Here is a 21,195-nt window from a genome sequence, read left to right on the forward strand (position 1 = left end):
CTCCCCCCAGACCGGGCGGCCTATCAAGATGAAAACAGCGCTGTGCCCCCCGGGGCGGGCTTCTCCTGGGAGATGCACACAGGGGCCTCTGTTGCACAATCCGGGCTTGTCCCTCCCGCAGCAGCGATTCAAGGGGCAGATAGGAGATCCAGACTGCAGATCGCAGGGGAGGCCAACTTCTGCCCTTCATCGGGGCCGAGAAATACTTATCTCCTGATTTCCAGCTGCTTCTCAAGTTGCAGCCAGACCTGGGGAGGGGAAAATATGTAAGGAAAACCCAAGAGCATATTCACAGGTCATCCCTCTCCAAAAGCCAGCGCTTCTCAGTCGCCTTATCGGGGCCGGTTGGACTTTTTGTTCATAAATGGCCAATCGCAAGAAAAGGCCTCACGCCGGGCCCGGGCGGCGGAGTCCCCGCCATATACTGACCTTTTTGTTCTGAGGCAGAGCGCGTGGGATGGGCTGTGGGCAAGGTTCCTGCGTCGCTCTTTCTTGCAGCCCGGGCTGTCCTTCACCCGTGTTTCTGCTGAAGAAGCCCTTTCTGGAGCAGACCTAACACAGGGGACGTCAACCATTGTTGCTGGGGTTTAATATGCATGTGAACGCCCACGGCCGGGCAGGGCCCTCTGCAGATGGATAGTTTGCATCTCGAGAACTTTCCGGGGGACACTCCGGCTGAAAGCGGAATGCTGGGTGGCTCCGCTAAGGGGACCGAGAGCGCGCATTCCTCAAATGTCTCCGATTGCTTCCCAGACACAATGCTGTTTTCTGCTCCTTCCGTTCCAAATAGCCATCCACACAGTACACTCTGTGCGCAGTCTCACTGCGCTGCTTTCAACGCTCAAGCAAGCCCAGTAGGCTGAGCTGGGAAAAAGTCACCATGATAAAATATTGTTTAATTTGTCTTTATTCTTGAAAGTATCAGAGAAGTCCCCCTTCCTCCCCCTCCTCCCCGCTCCTGCTTTTTTTTCTTTTTCTTTTTTTCTGGAAAATGTGCCATATAATTAGAAATAAGACTCATCTTCACCCTGCACAATGTCGGTCCTTGTTTCGGTGTCTGGCTTTCTTGACCTCAGAACTCACAGTTGGAGCCTCTGCTGAGCCACGGAGGCTGAGTCTCTGCCTGCTCCTGAGATGGTCCTGGCAGGAGACATAGGCTCACAGAACGGTGACCCTGTCGCTCTTACAGAGCTGGGCAGAAGGCCAGCGCCCCCGGACCAGGACCTCCCGTCCTGGCCCCCACGTGTTCATCGACAGCCAGATCTGGGGCCCTGCTCGAAACCCAGCCCGAAGGCTGGGAGCCTTGAACCTGCTGCTTCCTCCCAGCCCTCCGCCCCCGAGCTTGACCCTGCCCGTTGGCAGGAAGGCTGAGAAGTGGGGAGTTATTTCCACAACACCTACGTTTCTTGGCAAGGGCCCGCGTGCCATTGGGCTGGTATTGGTGATCCTCTGAATCACTGCTTTTACACAGAGAAAAATCTGGATGGATACGCACCGGAGCATTAATAATCATTGTCCCTGGGTGGTAAGGAAACACACAGCTTCCATTTTCTCCTTCCTATATTTTCCGAATGTCCTGCAGTAGCTCACACTGCTCTGTACTCGGGGATGAAACAGGCTTTGTGTTTTGCTCAAGTTGCTGAGACGCACGGTGACCCGTCCCCTGCGCGCCTGCTCCAGTCAGTTCTCTCTTTCCCAGATCTGCCCGGGGAAAAAGTGCTCCCTCCACGGAGCAGCTAAAATCTGAAGAACAAATTCTAAGAGAAAACATTTTTTAAAGGTTTAAAAATCTTCTGTAACATAAAAAAAAAAAAAAAAATCCAGGTTTTGAAGCCATATTATTTTAAACATAGAAAAAGGAAGGTAAGTGACTTACTAATGATGCGAGGAACCCTGATTCCCATGGCGCCAGGAGTTGGAAAATATAAATCAAAGCCACGAAGAGGGAAGGCAGGCCCTGAGGAATTCCGGCCTAGACGCCAAACCGAATGGCCCTCAGCTTAGAAGTCGCCCCCGCGGGGCTTTAGCTGCGCGACTTGGGCGCTCGGTGTGGGTGGGAACTGCCTCCTTGGAACGCCGTGGTTTTCACTCCCCGGGAAGGTTTCCTCCTGGGCTGGGCTGGGTCTGCCCTGCCCCAGGCTATGGAAGCGGCTCTCCTCGGGCCTCCACCTGTACCAACGTCCAAGGCTGTGCGCCGGGATTTCTTTACCGGGAAATCTGCAGGCTGCTGTCACTTGTTTCCTCATTACAAAATCTCTTTGTATGGCTTTAGCTTCAAGTAGAATGCGCTGTTTAAAAAAACACAAGATAGCACTTCACGCGTAATAAGACAGCTGTAATCAGAAAGGCAGTTCCGAGTTTAGACAAGAATGGGGAGAAATGGAAACACCCATAGACTGGTGGCGGAATAGAAAATGATATAAACAGTTTCCAAAACACTGCTTGGATAACAACTTGGTAGCATCTCAAAAAGTGAAACGTACAGTTATCTTATGATCCAGTAATTCCACCCCGAGATATAAACACTCGAGATGAATGAAAACATCTGTCACACAAAGACGCCCATGAGTGTGTTCAAAGCTGTGTTATTCATAACAGCTAAAAAGTGGAAACAACCCAAATATCCATCGGCTGATGAGTGGATAGTGAGGTGTGGTGTGTCGATACAGCGACGTGTTATTTAGCCGTAAAGAAGGAATGCAGTAGCAACACATGCTATGGTATGCACGAATCTTGAAAACATTATGCTGAGTAAGAGAATCCAGACACAAAAGACTATATAGCGTATGGTTCTTTTTACGTGAAATGTCCCGAATAGGCAGATCCATAGACAGCGAGTAAACCAGTGGTTGCCGTGCACTAAGGGAAAGGAGGCAGGGGAGGGACCGCTAACGGCTTCATTCTGCAGTAATAAAAATGATCTGGCCCGGCCGGGCGTGGCTCAGCGGTTGAGCGTCGACCTGGGATCCAGACGATCGGGGTTCGATTCCTGGTCAGGGCACATGCCCGAGTTGCGGGCTCGATCAATGACTCTCTCATCATTGATGTTTCTGCCTCTCTCTCTCCCTCTCTTTTCCTCTCTCTGAAATCAGTAAAGATATATTAAAAGAAATAAAATAAAAAAAATGATCTGGAATTAGGTCACGGTGATGTTCACACAGTTCTGTGAATATACTACAGACCACTAAATTGTACACTTTCGAAGAATGAGTTTTACGATATGTGAATTATACATCAATAAAGCTATTATTTTTTTTTAATGAATTGGAAATATCAATATAAAATTTGTATTTTTAATGGTTATTTTCTAGCTCTTTTTATTAAAATCTAGAGATTTTCCAATGTCACTCCTGAAGCAATGAGCACCCTCAACGCCCAGACTTTGACCTCTAAATACCATTCCCAATTTTTAAAAAATAAAAACAGGGCTTCTTGGAGAAAGGCTGATTCTATGCCTGGCAGCAAAAACATAAGGTCAGTTTAGGACCATGTGTGCCAGTAAGCAAACAAACCTTCCCAGGTTAACAGGATTATGTGGGAAGGAAACAGAGGCCACCTTGAAGGGATTTCCACTGGCCAAAAGCATGAAGATGCAGAAACCACTGAATCTATAGATATCCATGAGTGCACAGTGGTTTTCCACGAGAATCAACCTTTGAGAACAAACAAAAATAAAGCAAAAATTAAAAAACGTATTTGTCAGTAAATATGTAAAGAAGAAAAAATAGCTATTTATTCTGCCTCTTCAGTATAAGTTTTCAAAGTATATATTTACCACATATTTTATTATATATTATTTATCTTACATAAATTATATATATTACAATTATATATGATTGATTATAAAATATTTGAGCAGAGACCTTAAGAGGGAGCTAGCCAAGAATGTATCTTAAGTAAAAGTGTGGGGTTTTCCATGTTTAATATATTTTATTTTTAAATTACAGTTGACATACAATATTATATTAGTTTCAGGCGTGCAACCCCGTGACTAGACATTTATGTAACTTACGAAGAACAGCATAGGGAATACAGTCGACAATATTGTCACCAGATGGGTGCTGATGACCACTTAGTAAGTTACACAAAGTGAAAGCTTTGTAGGTTGAAAGAGCAACAGGTGCAGCATGTGAGGCAGGAGCGGGTTTGGAGACCAGTGAGGCTGCAGAGAAATGAAGGAGGCGCGCAGGTGATGCGGCCAAAGAGGATTTGCGAGAAATGCCCAGGAGCACCCCCTGGGGCCCCTAAAAACGATCCTGTCTAAATCACTTGAAAGCAGTGCCCTTCCCCCCAGTAGTGCATGTAATTTAATCACCACCCAACCACCCTTGGTCACCTTCATCTTTTCATCTAAGGATGACACAGCTCCTCGAGAGGCCCAAAACAGATTGCTGATTAATTACAGCCTTACCATCCTTTGTCTTCTCCCGGAACCAAATTTACCTGATTTTTTATTCCCGTCCTATCATCATAGGAAGCATACATGTGTGACCTTTGTCCTAAGGGAGCCAGAAAAGCTTTGTTGTATAGAAAACACTGGATAACTGAATGGCCTTGTTGGTTCCCTGAAGCTGTTAGCAGGGCTTCACGTCCTCTGCACCACGGGGAGGTTCCCCAAAAAGCAAGACCTGAAGGAAGGCTTTAGGTCAAGCTCTTCACTGGACAGTGTGGCTCAGGGGTCACTAGTGAGACAGAGAGCAGAGCAGAGGGAGGGGCGACCCAACTCGAAGATGGTCACTGAGCTGGGTAACCTGACGTTGTTCTCAGGATCGCCTATCTGGGGGAAGAAAGGGGAGTGTTTAACCACAGGCCCCACTATCGCTGAGGTCCGGCCAGTTCTGTAGAGTCACCCCCCACCCCACCCCCCGACTGGATTCGTCTGATTGTTTCCCTGTGGTTCTTCTAACTCCTGAATTTCTAGTAAATGAAAAGTTAGGTTAACATCTTAACTAGATTCCATTTATACCTTTTGGCCAGAAGTCATCATGGGTGATGTTATTTCTCTGCATTCCATTAAATCAGGTCTCACCTACCCCTGTTGCCCACCCTAGTGATACAAATATTAACCTCTAGATTCGGGTGAAGACAACCTGCTCCCTCCATTGTGTTGTGGTTTCCACCTGAAACCAGAAAGTCATCTAGGTTCTTTGGCACCACATAAATGTCAATTTCCCATCACTTATCTAATGGTTTTACCATCAATTGGTTCTCAACTGTGCTTAACCAATTCTGTACACACAATAAATGTTATTTAATGTATAAAGAAATGTCAGAAGTAGCTGGAAATGGACCTCTCATCTGTTCTCTCCATGCCCACGCTAGGAGCTGGATCTCAAATGGCAATGCCTTCTGGAGACCGACATGGGTTTCCCCAAGACAAAGAGGCCACACAGTTGTATATCTTGACAGAGCACTTGGGCCCCTTTCATCCCATCCCCATGTGAGTTTTATATCTTGAGTCACTGCTGCCCTTTAAAGTTAGTCCTTAGGAAGTGCAAGGGAAACGTGTATTTTCTTGGGTATTGGTTTATGGAGCAGCCATCCATTCTCACTCGTTTGTTTGGTTAGTTCATCCCAAGGTGCTTTGCGTTCTTAGCTGTAAGTGGTCATCTCTTGGTAGATCTGGCTGTTTCCAGGATCAAAAAAGGACCAACTTGTGTTACCCATAACACACGTACTCATAAAGATAACCCTGGCAATTTAGGGCATTCAAAATTTCTTGAACCCCGCAGTCTCCTTAAACGCGAGTCCCAAACCGAAACTCGCCCACCCTCCGCGTTATCTCAGGAAATGATAGCACCACCCACTCACTAAATCATCCCAGAAACCCAGGAGGCATCCTTGCCTCCTCCCCTCCCTCATCTCCCTCGTTCAATCGGCAGAACCTATCGATTCTACCTCTTAATCATCCCTTGAATGTATCTGTCTCTTTAACCCAAGTGTCCCCCCGCGTAGAGCTCTGCTCCTGGGGTGCCATCCCAGAAGGCTAGAGCCCTCCGAATCTGTCTCCGCAGCTCAGGCACAGAGAGCATTTCTCAGTGGAAAAGGGCCCGCGCCACCCTCTACTTATAATATTCCCGGGGATTTCCTCTGGAAAAACCAAAGAACCCAGAGTTTTCACAAGGGCTTCTAGAACCTGCACCATCGACTTCTCCCACCTCCTTCGCGTTCACGCTTCCTCTCAAACGGGTGCTTTGGGAGCACCTCCAGTGATCCCTCTCCTGCCTCCCCGCTTCAGAAACACTCCTCCACCTTCTCCCCAGGCATCGCCCTCTCCTGGCTAACCCCCTCCAAGTGCAAGGTCTCAGCTCACGGTCACTCAGGAGGAAGGCCTCCCCCAGTCACCTGCATCACCACGTATTGTATGTACTCGTTTGCTACCTGCCTTGTCTGCTATCCCAACACTTCCAAGAGAGCTGCAGCTAGATTTGTCTTCTTTGCTCCTCTATCCCCATCACAGAGCCTGGGGAACATAATCAATGTCGAATAAGTATTTGTTGGAATTATGTTGAAAACTAAGCCACGGAAAGACTAGGGGCTCCTTGTGCTGGCACGTTTTGTGGGCCTCGACTGCAGATTTTATGAAGAAACAGTAGAGAAACATTATCTGTAACAGCATGTTGTTGAGAATAGAGTAGTAACTTCCAAGCTGTTTCTTTTGTTCAGTGCTCCTAATGTACAACCCCTTCCTAAATACTGGGCTATAAAGTTTTCCTGGCTCGGTGTTGTCCTAATTTTGTGGAGTCATCTAGAAAATGGTGATGATAATACATATGTGGAAAGGTAGGTAAGAAAATAGAGATGATATATTTCATGTCCCTGGCATAGAATAGTTACTCAGTGCATGGTAGTTATTATTTAATAACAAAATAATAGATAGATGCATATGGGGGGGGGAGGGTTTGAACTCTTTCAAGACAATTGCTGTACTGGTGACACTGATTTATTTTGCAAGACACTCTACTATATGAAATTATTCCAGAGAGGACACTCTGGCAGAGGTCTGAAAGTTTCTTCAAAAGCAACCAGACTGATTGGGATGTACTGGCCAAATAATCACCTGTCTAGCTAGTTGGATATTTCAAAACTGGGCATCTTAATATGAGGTCCATGGAACTCTAAAGTATTTAAAAATGTTTATGTTCTCCTTAAAACTGAATGCAAAATTCTGAGTGGGGTATGTGTGTGTGCACACTCACTATTCTAGAGAGATGGTTCCTAGTTTTCAATAGCTTCACAGAGGAACTGTGGATAAGAAAAAGTTAGGAGTCATACCTCAAGCTTTCTTCAAGAAATCTGGTGCTCTGGCAAGAAGAAAATGTTGGCAGAGTGGTGGCTGTGTCATCTGGCTGGGCAAAGAGACACTTTCTGCTGAAGCAAAGATGAGATGTTTGGGGCCAAGATGATCTCAACTAAGTGCTTCTTCTACACCATGCTTCCATCTGCCCAGCATGTGAGCTATTAACACATGGCTGCTGTTGATTATGTTCATATCTTTATTTGCAAGGAAACTGCACTGAGACCAGTTCAGAAAAAACATTTATCTAATGTACTGGAAAACAAATAAATGAGCCTCCCAAATATACTAACAATGAACAGTGCTAAAGAGTGACTGTATGGGATATTGAGCACACACTGACCAAGACTGCCTCTAAGTCATTCATCCACGGGTACTCATAATGTACATATATTCCTATCCTAATCCAAAAGCTAGCAAGGCTGGCCATGTGTTGAAATAATTTATTTCAACACTTAATGCATCATCTCTCCTGTATTTCCACATGTTGTGTCATCACCATTTGACCTCAGCCCATTGTTAAATATTTAATAGCACTGTTGGATAAACAATACAAAGTATAGTTTACTTTTGAATGTAGCATTTACATGAAAAAGAAATAAGCCAATACATGCTGCAAATGGTACAAAGTGAGGGTTCTAATACTGATCATTCTGGTGGGTGGAAAAGGAGACATAAAAGGGAAGGAAACTGCGGGAACGATGAATAAATCAGGGACAGCAATGACTAGTGAGAAGACGCCATAACTCTCCAGTAAAGAACAAAGGCAGAAAGCAACTGCCACCCAACTGTTGGCACGATGGACACTCCATGTTTCCACCTCTCAAAACTTAAGCAGGATGATGGATGGCTTGTCTTGAGTAGGAATCTATTCCCATGAAAATGATGAAATAATATTCAACAGAGGATCATTTTTTAACAGTCACGATGAGTAAATCTTATGGTGATAGAAATTATTCATTAAAGGAGTGGCTATGCTCTAGGACAAGCCTCAGAAGAATGCCCATAAGCGATTTCGATGAGTTAGCACTGTGCTCCTGGAAAGCGCACTCAATACGTTCTTCTTGACCAACCATAGAGAGTCAGCCTTGGGACGTATAAGTACGTATACGCCTGCACCAAAAATTTTGTATAACCCACTGAGTTCCTTTGAGATAGAAAGCTGAAAATTGCATTTATAATCCTACTTCTGCACGTTTTCCAGTGATACTCAAACACAAAATGAATCTACAATCCATAGTTTAAAGGAATTTAAGAAAATCTAAGTAAATGGAAAGATATACCATGTTCATGGTTTTGAAAACTTAATGTTGTTAAATTTTCAATTCTCCCCAAATTGATCTATCCCTGCTATAATCTCATAAAGGTGTTTTCTTCCTTCCTTCCTTCCTTCCTTCCTTCCTTCCTTCCTTCCTTCCTTCCTTCCTTTCTTTCTTTCTTTCTTTCTTTCTTTCTTTCTTGTGTGTAGAATTCAACAAGTGGATTCTAAAATGTATATGGAAATGCAACCAGAATATCTAAAGCAAACCTGAAAGAGAACAAATGGGAGGAATGACATTACTTGATCTCATTACCCATTTTAAAGTCACAGTAATGGAGATAATGTGGTGCTGGAATTGAATCAACAAATAATCAATGGAACGAAATGGAGAAACCAAAAAGATGTCCACACTGAAGAGGCAGTTTGATTTTTGACACAGATGCAAAGGCAAAAATGCAAAATGGATTTGGAATGAATTCCCCTTTGAGGAAAGATGACTAGAAGTCTCTAAGAAGATGCAGCGAGATAGCTAAAGTCATGTCTAACCGCCTTGTGAACTTTGGACCTATCATAAACATAACACTTCATTATGGGGACAAAAAATAGACGTAAGAAATGAGACGGGATTCATGTCAAATAAGAAAATGCAGATGAAAACATGGAGGATTGAACAGCAGTTGTATCAACTACTGATGGCAAGATTGAATAGGCAAGCACTTAGCAAAGAACTAATTAACGGTACAAACCACTGCTACTCTATGAAAAGCCAAAATGAGGCAACAAATGCCAAAATGTTAAAAAGCAACTACAGCAACTCGCCTTCATCAGGGACCAATCCAGGGAGGTGGCTCTGACTTTGACTGACACATTGTTTCAGTCACAAAGTAGCGGAACAAAGCAGCCAACACTGATTTGCTACTGTCTCACTTTCTTTCACTGCAGTAGAAAGTGTAACTGGAATTAGGGTTAAAAGGGCTAAATGTCCTGATAATTTCAGTTATAGCCAAACATGAGAATCATTTGTATTGTCAAAGTGAACTAAAACACAGCAAACTATTTGGAAGTTGCGATGAATTCATTATAGCATTCCTATCCTGAGGCACACTTTGGATTCCTTACTAAGGTTTATTTTAATAAATTATGTCAGCCCTGGCCGGTCTGGCTCAGTGGTTAGAGGGTTGGCCCGCAGACTGAAAGGTCCTGGGTTCGATTCCTGCCAAGGGTATGTACCTTGGGTGCAGGCTCAATCCCGGGCACAGGCAGGGCGCATGCAGGAGGCAACCAATCGATGTGTCTCGCACATCGATGTCTCTCTCTCTGTCTCTGTCTCTCTTTCTCTGTCTCTCTCCTTTCCACTCTCTCTGAAAAAGCAATGAAAAAAAAAATATCCTCCAGTGAGGTGGCGAGGGTGAAAAAAAAAAAAAAAATACGTTAAACTCGAATATGCTGATACAGCTACTGTGACCTATCTTAGGTGACTTCTGGAAAGCCAAAACTATTTCTAAACTTGGAGGCAAAAATAAGTCAATAAAAATGTTACGCAGAAACTAGTGGTATCAGAAAGTTCTGTTTGTGACTGACTGTCTCTACATGACATCCAGGCAACCCTGGAAACTGGGCAGTTCAAGTAATCCACTCATTGTTTTCTTGGTTCTATATAGAAAACATATATTCTAATGGCTTTTTTTAAAAAAAAGATTAATCAACCGGCGTTTTGGACGTCATAGATAAACACTGCTTTTACGTGCTCACATTTCTTAACTTGTTCGTTCTGCAACAATTCGGCCAGGACAATTACCCCCCACCCCACTTCAAGTCCTCAGTCTAGCCTTCGGAGTTGCACAACGCCAATGACCGTGACGCATTCAGTAACTGTTTTTGTACCTAGAAGAACAAAATCGGATTTTAAAAACATTTCAGCCTGTTCTCAAGTGCTTCATTCCTGGTGTTTCATCAAGATTGAGTATTTATATTTGAAAGCTTAATATTCCTTTTGCAAAACACCTAACTTCCAAAAAGTTAGACATTCAGTTTGAAGGCAAAAGGTGACTTTCAAATTTCCCACGGCTAACCTCACCCCACCCCCCATGTTCTTTTTTAGGGACTGAAATTTAACCAGGTCAGTCCTGGTCTCAAACCACCATTTCATATGATTTCAAACAGCTTCCTTGGGAGTTAGATTCAATCACTTGCTAAACTCTAATATTTTAAATTTATAAACTTCAGAAGGGAGATAGCTTTTGAAGCTGACAAGAAAACAATCACAGAACAGCAGTCTTTTTGTGTGCTGCCCGGAAAGTCAGTTACAAAGTGGTCCTATTGTGTTTCTCATAATTTACATTTACTTTTTTGGCAGAGCAGAAGGGGAAAGAACAAGAAGCCGAACAAAAATGAAAGAAGGCATTTTTTATTTTAAAATGTGCCCTTGCCATTTAGACATCTACAAACCCAATATTTAACATTTACAGGAGATAAAAAGAGTCAACGGGACGGCAGCTGTTTGCCTGTGATGTCGCGGAGCAGGTGTGATGCCAGTTCATCCCCGGGAACCGGATGGGTCTCTAGCTGATGCCCACGCGAGGCCCACACGGAGCCAGTATTGACCCGTCTCGTTTCCTCAGATTGGCCCCAAAATACCCCGGAGCCACCAGGAGTCCTAAGGCCTGCTCAGCACCAATGCAGGGCAGACGTTCTCCCAAACAGATCAATACTATCCAAGGTGCAGCTGGAAAACAGGATGAGCCCGGATCCCTGAGCAAACAGCAAGCGGCTCATGCACAAGGCCAGGGGCAGCCCAGCGCTTGTGTTTTCCAGCGTGTTTGCCGGCGACCTCAGCCCTGACCCGCAGAGCCACCCTGTCCCGCACGGGTCTGCCTCTGACTCGGAGCCCGCGAGGGGAGGCAGTTGTCACAATGAGAGCTACTGTGTCTGCCCCGGCCTGGCCCCTTGGGTCCAGGATGCCAGAGCAACTGGTCAGTGCCGCCGATTTAGTCAGTCGGCGGGTCTGGGTATTTGGCATTACGCAGGCAAAATATAAAACCGAAAAGGAATTTTTACTTTTTACCCATCCTACTGGAATTGTGTGGACACACCTTGGGTTCAATTAACTTAGAAATGTTTTATGACGCTGGTTGTTTCTATATACATAAATTAAATAATTATGTGGACAAACCAAATACGTTTGCTCAAACATCCAGATTAGGATTATTTTGATTAACCCAAAATATTTGCCTCAATTCTAATTTTCATTTAGTGACATAGATTTCCGCCCCTGCAAAAAAAAAAAAAAAAAAAAAGAGGTCCTATATATCTGTGTGCTCTTTTTATATTAACCTATATATTTATATTTATGTACATGCACATGTAAATGAGCAAGAGTTAAAACTAACGAAAACATGGCAGTTCATCACTATTATCATTGCTTTAAGGTGACAAACTATGAAGAAATTATAGTCTTTAAAATAATTTTCCCAAAAGGATTGAGAAAATAAACTACGGATTAAAGCGTGACCCTACATTCCTCTGGGCAAGCTGGCTTTCCATAGGACCCAGCCTGAGTAACATTTCAGCGTCTCGGATCGTCCCACCGCCAAAAATCCGATTTCCCCGCTTCCAGAGGCTACGGCAGACTCAGGACCAATGCATCTATTTAAACAGGGGGCAGATACAGAATCATATAACTACGTTTGGGTCTTGAATGCTTTTAATGGCCATTGGAAGCACTGCTTTAAACCCAACCATCTACCCTTAAGATCCTTTAAGTATTTACAATGTTTCAAGTATTTCCGGCCCTAGACCCACGGCTCGATACACCTAGCTACAAAGAAGCCGCGTCTCTGGGTGCTACTTATTAAAAGATACATTTGTATTAAAAAAAAAAAAAGTCAAGTGACAATCATTATTACCTTCCTTTTCTTCAACTAAGCTTTCCCTGGGGGGGGGGGGTAGACTTGACGGGGAGGAACCCGCGCTCCCTCGGGTCTCCATCTCCCCAGAAAGGAAACCTAAGCCCAGCTGCGGAACTCGGCCCCCCGCGCGGCCCGCGAGGGGACGGGCCCTGGCCGTGCGCGCCGCCCGCCGGTAGAGGGCGCTAGACCACGACACATCGCGCCGCCCGCGAGCGGGGACGCGGCCGCCGGGGAGGCGCGGAGGGCGCGGGAGGGGCGCGGAGGGGCCCCGGGCGCGCGGGCCGAGGAGGCGGCCTGGGGCGCTGAGGAGGCCGTGGAGCCCCGGCCCCGTCTGGAGCGAGCAGCCCCCGCCCCCCCCGCGCCCTCGGGACCGTCATTATAAAGCGAGAGGCAGCGGCGGGGTCCCCGGTTTTACCAGCCTGCTGCCCGGAGCGCGCGGTGCAGGTGCGGCGGCCGCGGGGCTTTGTGACTCACGCCCACGTTCAAAGGGGGGCTTGGGCCCGTCTGAGAGGCACCCAAACAACTGTCTTCTAATATTAGCACGGCTGTATTTCGGGATCTATTATAGTCTGTCCAGACAGATCCCATTGTAATGGGATCTTTTATTAAAAGATTAGCACTATCTCCTGCAGTTGGTGGAAAAAAATCTGTTATCACCGAGTTATTTGCAGTTGTGGAGGGGGTGGGAAGGGGGGGCAGGGCGAGAGGGGAGGTGGGGGGCGGTCTGGCGGGATGGGGGGGTGCGGGTGGGGGAGGGGCGGGCTCGAGGTCCGCAGGAGACAATCCCAGCGACCTGCGAGTGTCCAAGAATTTTGTCTGCATACTTCGCGGTCTGTCGTCCTCGGGGCTCCAGAAGCGAAAGAAGGGACATGTAAAAGGCGGCTCCGGGATAAACAATATAGCATTTTCCGTGAAGTAATCGTTTTATATAAAAGGAAATATCGCCTCCTCAGTTTCATTCAGCGGTGCCAAAAATGTTATAAATGAGAGACCCGCCAACTTTCAGCGAAGAATGCCGGGCACTGTGCTTCGTAAACGGAGGGCACAGAAGTTCATTATCGATGTTGCAATCTTTTTATTCCGCGAACCGGGGGGGAGAGAGAGGGAGAGGAGGGAGAGGGAGAAGTGGGGGGAGAGGGAGACGTGGGGGGGCAGACTCGCCGGCCGAGCGGGCCGGGCGGGGGAGGGGCGGACCGCCTACGTCGGGCCCGGCTGCGCGCGGCGGCTCCAGACGCGGCCAAGTGAAAGCCGCGGAAAGAAAGGGCGCGGGCGGCCCGAGGGGCTCAACGTGTCTGTTTGCCCCCGACTCGCGGGGACCGGCGGCCGCGCCCGGGCCCGGCTCCGCCGAGAGGGCAGCGGCCGGCCCCGGGCTCTCCGGGCTGGGGGTGGCCGCCGAGCGAGGCGCGCGCGGAGCCAGACACAAAACGCCGTCTGTCCCGGGGCCCGGCGCGCCCGGGCGGGATGCGCAGCGGCTCCTCGGGGCTCTGGGGCGCCGGCAGAGTCTCCCCGGAGCGGGGCGGGTCCCCCCCGCGCCCCCGCCGCGCGCGCGCAGACACACTCACTCACACTCACACTCACACCCGCCGCCCCGCCGGCCTGCAGCCTAGAAGTGGGTGTTCTTCCCCGCTCCCCACCCCCGCCCCGGTCGCCGCCCCCTCCCTCTCGCTCCTACGCAATAAGAACTCGGCGATTCCCCTCCTGCCGCTTGGATTTCGGGCACCTCCAGCAGATAATTGGGAAGGATTTCCAGAAGGTGGGAAATGTCACCTGATTCTCACTGAACTTTTAAGAGCTCCCCGCCCCCCGGGAGCCGCGCACGCCCGCGCCAGCGGCCGCCCTCCCGCTGCCCCACACCCTGGGAGACCGCCCACCGCACACGGCGGAGACCCCCGGCCGCCTTTAAAGCGCGGCTGCGCCCGGCGCCCGACGTCCATTGAATCGCGCGGCGGCCGGCGGCGAGCGCGGGGCTGCGCCCGGATCGCTGCGCCCTCCGCCGCCTCTGCGCCCGCCCGGCCCCGCCGCTCCTCGCCCCGCGCCCGCCGCACGATGGGCCGCTCCCGGCACCCGCCCGGCGCGCTCTGCCTGCTGCTGCTGCTGCTCTGCCAGCTCATGGAGGACCGCGGCGCCCAGGGTAAGCGGCGGGGGTGCGCGCGGGCTCGGCCGGGCGGGGGTCCCCTTCTCCGCGGTCCCCCCGGGGCTGCCCGGAGCGACGCTGCTCGCCGAGGACCCGCGGGCCCGCTGGCGACTCCGGCGGGGAGAGCGGCGGGGACCCGGCAGCGGCCCTCGAGCCGAGTTTGGAGCGCGGGTCCCCTTACGCAGGGACGGGGGTGAGCCGCGCTCCTCCCGGCCGTTAGGGTCCGGGCGCCCCGAGCGCCGACGCCGACTCGGGCTGGGCTCCGGGGGGGCGCGCGCCGCAGCCCCGCGAGGTCAGCCCCCCGTCCGCAGTCTCACGTCTTTCCGTCCCACGCCTTTTGGGGACTTGGTGAAAAATGACTGGGGTTGGGAGGGGGAGATACTGAAATTTTCTCGGTGCCTGGGGGACGCGTTTCAGAAACTTTGCCCAAACTTGGAAATGTGGGTGCAGGAAATTTTAGAGGGAAGCAGCTTTCTGCCCGGTGAGTGCTGCTTCCAACCCCCCCCCCCCAACCCTGAAGGGGGGGGAAGACCCAAATTATGGCTCCGGCGTGTTTTGAGTACTTTACAGTTCTTCCCCCCTTTGGGCGCCTTCCTCTGACTGTTAACTTTCTGGAGAACAGTGAGGAGCCCACCGCTGACTTAACGCTGAGATGCATAGAAAGTAAATTTCTGAAGTTAAAAAAAAAAACAACAAACTAGATTTGTTTATTTCGGTTGGTCTTTGAGCAGATTTTTAAAAGAAATCACCATAGCAGCTTATGGTCCAATGATTGTAAAAGTTGCACGGATTCGTGAGAAGCCCGCCCGACCCAAGGCGAACGCTAAGGGGGGGCGCAGGGATTTGGGGTGGGTTTGGGGCAGGTACGTGTCGCCGGGAAGTGGTGGGAAGCCGCCCCCGCGCCCCTGCGCTTTTCCCGGGACGGAGGGGAGACGGTCCCCGCTCCCGGTGCCCGTGGTTCGCGTGTCGCAGCCCCCGCCGCGCGCCCCGCTCCTCTCGCCGCCTCCGGGACGTGGGCGCCGCAGCGGCCCCGGCGGGTTTCGAAAGAGCGCGGTGGCCGCGGGCGTCCGGGGACCGGCCGATTGCAACACGGGCGTCGGGCGGGCTGCGCCCCGGGCCGCGCGGGACCCGCGCCCGCCGCGTCCCCGTCTCCCCGCGCCCTCGGCCGCCTCGCCCCGCGCCGCGTGCGTCCGGGCCCCGCGCGCTCTCAGCCCGTCGCGTCCTGTACCCACTCCGCCTACGTGACACCAACGCGTAAAAACATCCGTCGCGTCCTGTTTTTGTCAAGTTCCTTAATCGGCTCCTCTAGTCGCTGCAGGTTATGAAATGGGACGAATGAAAAAAAGCGAACAGTCTAGTAAAAGTCAGCGCGGGCTGCACGTGTTGTGTCTGGGTCGCTGTAACTGACACGGACGCGGCTGGGGGCTGGGGCGCGGGGCGCTGGCCCGCCCTGCCCCCGGGTCTGGGCTTCCCCTCGCCCCCCTCCGCCTGCCTCGTGTTTTCCGCGGTCCCCGTCTCCAGCCCCCTCCACGCCGCGCCCTCCCCAGCCCTCGCCCCCCCCCCCCCCCGCCTGCCTCGTGTTTTCCGTGGTCCCGTCTCCGGACCCCTCCACGCCCCCCCCCCGCCTGCCTCGTGTTTTCCGCGGTCCCCGTCTCCAGCCCCCTCCACGCCGCGCCCTCCCCAGCCCCTGGCCCCCCTCCGCTCTCCTCGTGTTTTCCGCGGTCCCCGTCTCCGGCCCTCTCCACGCCGCGCCCTCCCCAACCCCCGGCCCCCCCGCCCCCGCCTCGTGTTTTCCGCGCTCCCCGTCTCCGGCCCCTCCACGCCGCGCCCTCCGGGCCCCGGGCCTCCCCGCCCGCTCGCCGCCCTCTCCCCTCCCGGCCCCGCTCACCCGCGTCCCGCCCGTCCCTCCGCAGCTGGGAACTGCTGGCTCCGCCAAGCCAAGAACGGCCGCTGCCAGGTCCTGTACAAGACGGAGCTGAGCCGGGAGGAGTGCTGCAGCACCGGCCGCCTGAGCACCTCGTGGACCGAGGAGGACGTCAGCGACAACACGCTCTTCAAGTGGATGATTTTTAACGGGGGCGCCCCCAACTGCATCCCCTGTAAAGGTGGGGCGCCCCCTCCCCGAGCCGCAGGCAGGCCGTCTTCCCCTCAGCCCCCCCCCCCCCCCGCCTGGTGCCGGGCCCCCTTTCTCTGCCCCCCGCCCCGGGACGCAGGGAAGCCCTCGGGTGGAGTCTTGCCTGTTACACACTTTTACGCAAAACAAGGTCGGCAGAGGCTCCGGGCCGGTTAGCCAAGTGGGGTGGTGTGGAGCCAGCCTCCCCAGGCTCCTGCAGAGGGATCTCGGTCTGGGGCGAGGCCCACTGTCGTTCCCTCCCCCCTCTACCCCTCCTGGGCTTCTGGGAGCGAGCCTGGACCCCTCCGGCGCCAACTGCGCCATTGCGCAAGGCGCCCCCCCCCCCCCCCCGCAGTGGTCCTGCTGACCTGCATCCCGCCTGGCCCCGGTTTAATCCTTGACTCTTTCCAACTGGTAGAAACGTGTGAGAACGTGGACTGTGGACCCGGGAAGAAATGCCGCATGAACAGGAAGAACAAACCGCGCTGCGTCTGCGCGCCCGACTGCTCCAACATCACCTGGAAAGGCCCGGTCTGCGGCCTGGACGGGAAAACCTACCGCAACGAGTGCGCGCTCCTCAAGGCCCGGTGCAAGGAGCAGCCCGAGCTGGAAGTGCAGTACCAGGGCAAGTGCAAAAGTAAGCGGACCCCCCCCCCCCCCCCCCGCAAGGCCCCGGGCGGGGTGGGCCCGGGAGGGCCTGATGCCGGTGAGACAGACGCCCGGGTGAAGGAGCCCTTTTCTCACTTTGAGAGACTTTTCCTCAAGAACACAAATAGGACCAACCTAGAGTCACAGGGCGCCTCCTGAAAACCAGGGGGCCCCCCAAGTGCCTTTTGAAAGCTGGACTCTTCCGTTTGGAGATTTCCTTCATAATAATCAAATTCTTGCTCCCTGAGGCCCAGAAGGTGCCTATTAACCTGCCTCCCTCTTTGTTTCAGAGACCTGTCGGGATGTTTTCTGTCCCGGCAGCTCCACGTGTGTGGTGGACCAGACCAATAACGCCTACTGTGTGACGTGTAACCGCATTTGCCCGGAGCCCACCTCCTCCGAGCAGTACCTCTGTGGGAACGATGGAGTGACCTACTCCAGTGCCTGCCACCTGCGGAAGGCCACCTGCCTGCTGGGCAGGTCCATTGGCTTAGCCTACGAGGGAAAATGTATCAGTAGGTATTCCCTCCGGACTGAGAAACAAAGAGAGAAAATAGGAACGAAAATGCTAGTTCTAGTGTTAACACTGTGGGGTTCACCAATAAAGAAGCCCAACGCCTCCCCAAATGCAGCTTTGCCAGAGAGAGGAAGACTCCCCAGGGACCCCGGCATTTCTCAGGGAGGCCGATGTCTTCCGGAACGTTGGCTTATATATTGAAATGCTGGAAAGAAACAGGAAACCATTTTCTGTCTTAGAAAACTTAGAACTCGCTCAATTTTACACATTCCTTTAGGTGCTAGACTTGCTGGAAGCAAGAAGTAATTATTTAACAGTTCTTAAAACCTGTCATTAGGTTCTGATAGCTGATGGCATTCTTTCTTTTTTTAAAGATCCCTCTGTGGGGAATCATCAGATACATATTCAACTCTAGGACCCTGTGAAATCCTGATCCAAAAATACCTTTTTCACACACACATAGCATGTAGGAAACTGTGGGGATTTGTGTGCGTTTCAGTTTTATGAAGCGTTTTTGCATCATGTATTTATTACCCCCCCGTTCGTGAGTAATAAAATGTTAAGTTCTGTGTTTACATTTCACGATAGGCGAGCGGAGAAAGGGGGGCAGGGAATCAGCTTACTCATCACAGGTATATTGTATCCTAGAAGCAAAGTCCTGTGAAGACATCCAGTGCACTGGCGGGAAAAAGTGTCTGTGGGACTTCAAGGTGGGCCGAGGCCGGTGCTCCCTGTGTGACGAGCTGTGCCCCGACGGCAAGTCCGAGGAGCCTGTCTGCGCCAGCGACAACGCCACCTACGCCAGCGAGTGCGCCATGAAGGAGGCCGCCTGCTCCTCGGGCGTGTTGCTGGAGGTCAAGCACTCCGGATCCTGCAACTGTAAGTGCTGGTTTACACTTGCTACGACTTAAGGCTTTCCCGGGCACAAAACCTCCCCGTTAGCAGCTCGTCTCTGTCTAAGTGAGGTAGCTGCTCAGTTTCACCAGCAATTCAGTGATGCACCGAAAACGCCCTGGAATGTTTCCTGACTTTTAAAACCTGCCCAGTGATCATCAGTGGGGTTGCCTCTAAAATCCTATTGCCGGTCATTTGCCCCTAATTCTTTTGCTTTCGTCATGTGCTTTGCTGTTCGCTTTATTAACCCTTGAATCTAAGCTAACTGCTTCAAAAGTTGTTGTTTCGTGTGTTTTTTTTTCTTTTTCAAAGGCAGCTTTGTACTATCACACACGGGCGGCTGCTTCGCGCAGTCGTCTCTACTAACTCTGAAGTAAGGACCCCAAGCAGTTATACCTAGAACACAAGAACGCTTTTTATCTGATTTCAGGAATCTGCCCGTAAAACCTGAGCCATTGATTCTTCAGAACTTTCTGCAGTTTTTGACTTCATAGATTATGGTTTTTGGTGTTTTTTTTTTTTTTAAGTTGTTTTTTTTTTTAAACTTATTGCATAACAGCAGATGCCAAAAAAAAAAAAAAAAAAAGCATCTCACTGCAAGTCACATAGAAATGCAACGCTGTAATGTGGCTGCATCAGAGGGCTTTGAAACGTACACTGAGCTGCTTCGCGCTGTTGTAGTCCGTGTCTAAACGACAGCTCCCTGTATTCCCCCATCTAGCCATTTCGGAAGACACCGAGGAGGAAGAAGAGGAGGAAGAGCAGGACTACAGCTTCCCTATATCCTCCATTCTAGAGTGGTGAACCCCGCCAGCGTTCAGCGCTGGCATAGCCGCTTGGCAAAAAAAAAAAAAAAAAGAAAGAAAAAAAATAAGGAAAGAAAAAATATATATTGTCCATACTGTAAATAAGTGTATGCTTATTTATTTGGGGGGAAAACTATACGTAAAGGACCTTTGTCCTCAAGCTCTCTCCCAGGCCACCTTGTCACTCCTCGGACACGGAGAGGCAGTCGTTGTGAGGTCTACTGGATGAGGCCCGTAGTTGAGACTTGTAGGCATTTATTTATACTGTGTCATGTTTTATAATTTATACATAAAATGTCTGGTTGACTGTACACCTTGTTTTTGAAGAAATTTATTCGTGAAAGGAAGAGCAGTTGTTATTTATTGTGAGGTCTCTTGCCTGTAAAGTGAAAGCTGTTTTTTTCCTTGTAAACCATTTAAGTCCATTCCTGACCGCTCGCTCGCCGCCCCGCCCCCGCCGCGCCGTCTGACTCCTCTCGCTTAACGGACTCGCATGTCAGTTTGTCATGTTTATTTATTGGATTCTCTGCTGCCTGTTCTGTGCGTTACACGCTCCCTCGGGTTTTGTTTACAAGGAATCTTGACTGACCAAAAGGCATTGTAACTGGCTCAAGTAGAGGTACAGGGGGTGCATCTCTGAGGAAACTCCGCCTTCAGTTCTCTGGTGATGGAGACGTTAGTGAGACAGGTGACAGCGACGTTAGACTTCTAACGATGTGCTTTGAAGATGTTACAGATCCAAAGAAACTGAGCGATGGGGGTCGGGGGACTGGAGGGAGGGATGCTACACGCTAACCTTTCCTAGGCGTTTCCTCGAAGCTGCTCTCCTGTACCTTTCAATTAGTTCCATTTCAACCAGTGTGTCACTAAAAGGTATATCAGAGCTTTATCAGTTCAAGTTTCTTGCTTTTCATAATACTTTTTTCTGATGCAATTTTATATTTTCAAACATGGCAAGTTAAATATAAATTCATTTAAATATATAGTTTTGTACTTTTCTACCATGTAAATGTGCAATGTATATAAAAGTTATAATGTGTATTTGTAAATAAATGATGAGTGAAAAAATAAAAAAATTTTTAAAAGCCAATGGTCTCCATCGCTCATGATTGCAAAGAAGTTGTTTGGGCTCTTGGGGGAGAATGGATGTAACACATTTGCTGAGAAATGGAGATGAGATATCCCTGAAATGCAGTGGCCAGGGCAGGAGTCGCCTCCAACATTTGCTGAGAAATGGAGATGAGATATCCCTGAAATGCAGTGGCCAGGGTAGGAGTCGCCTCCAACATTTGCTGAGAAATGGAGATGAGATATCCCTGAAATGCAGTGGCCAGGGTAGGAGTCGCCTCCAACGCAAGGTGACCTACAAACCACCCTGGGGAGTTTGAAGGACAGTGGGACCTGAGGTCCAACAACCCCTTCGTAAGAGCAGACGTGGTTGTCCCTGCGATGTGCTGAGCGTAAAGCTTTCTCTTGGAAAACCCCACCGTGGCTGTTCCTGTTTCGAGCTCCTCGTAGCCAGAGGCACCCCTTATCTTGCTTAATAAAGTGGATCTCAGATCTTTAAAATACGGCATGTCACAAGGAAAAGTGGAAATAGGCTAAGCACATTGCAGA

The 21,195-nt window shown here is 50.2% G+C and overlaps 1 protein-coding gene across 3 annotated transcripts; it reads left to right on the plus strand.

Moving 5' to 3' along the window:
• The first annotated feature begins 14,131 nt into the window (after nucleotides 1-14,131).
• Nucleotides 14,132-20,640, plus strand: FST (follistatin). Of its 3 annotated transcripts, none has more exons than XM_081133277.1 (6): nucleotides 14,132-14,597; nucleotides 16,514-16,705; nucleotides 17,132-17,350; nucleotides 17,652-17,876; nucleotides 18,527-18,757; nucleotides 19,203-19,613. In XM_081133277.1, coding segments are annotated over exons 1-6 (954 nt in total). In that variant the 5' UTR covers nucleotides 14,132-14,512; the 3' UTR covers nucleotides 19,205-19,613. The 3 variants fall into 3 exon arrangements, with proteins under 3 accessions (XP_080989403.1, XP_080989404.1, XP_080989402.1); XM_081133278.1 differs by having other exon boundaries at nucleotides 14,142-14,597; nucleotides 19,494-20,640; XM_081133276.1 differs by having other exon boundaries at nucleotides 14,421-14,597; nucleotides 18,530-18,757; nucleotides 19,494-20,640.
• Nucleotides 20,641-21,195: the final 555 nt, after the last annotated feature.

This window comes from Miniopterus schreibersii (genome assembly GCF_964146895.1).
Source record: "Miniopterus schreibersii genome assembly, chromosome: 3".
Lineage (NCBI taxonomy): Eukaryota > Metazoa > Chordata > Mammalia > Chiroptera > Miniopteridae > Miniopterus > Miniopterus schreibersii.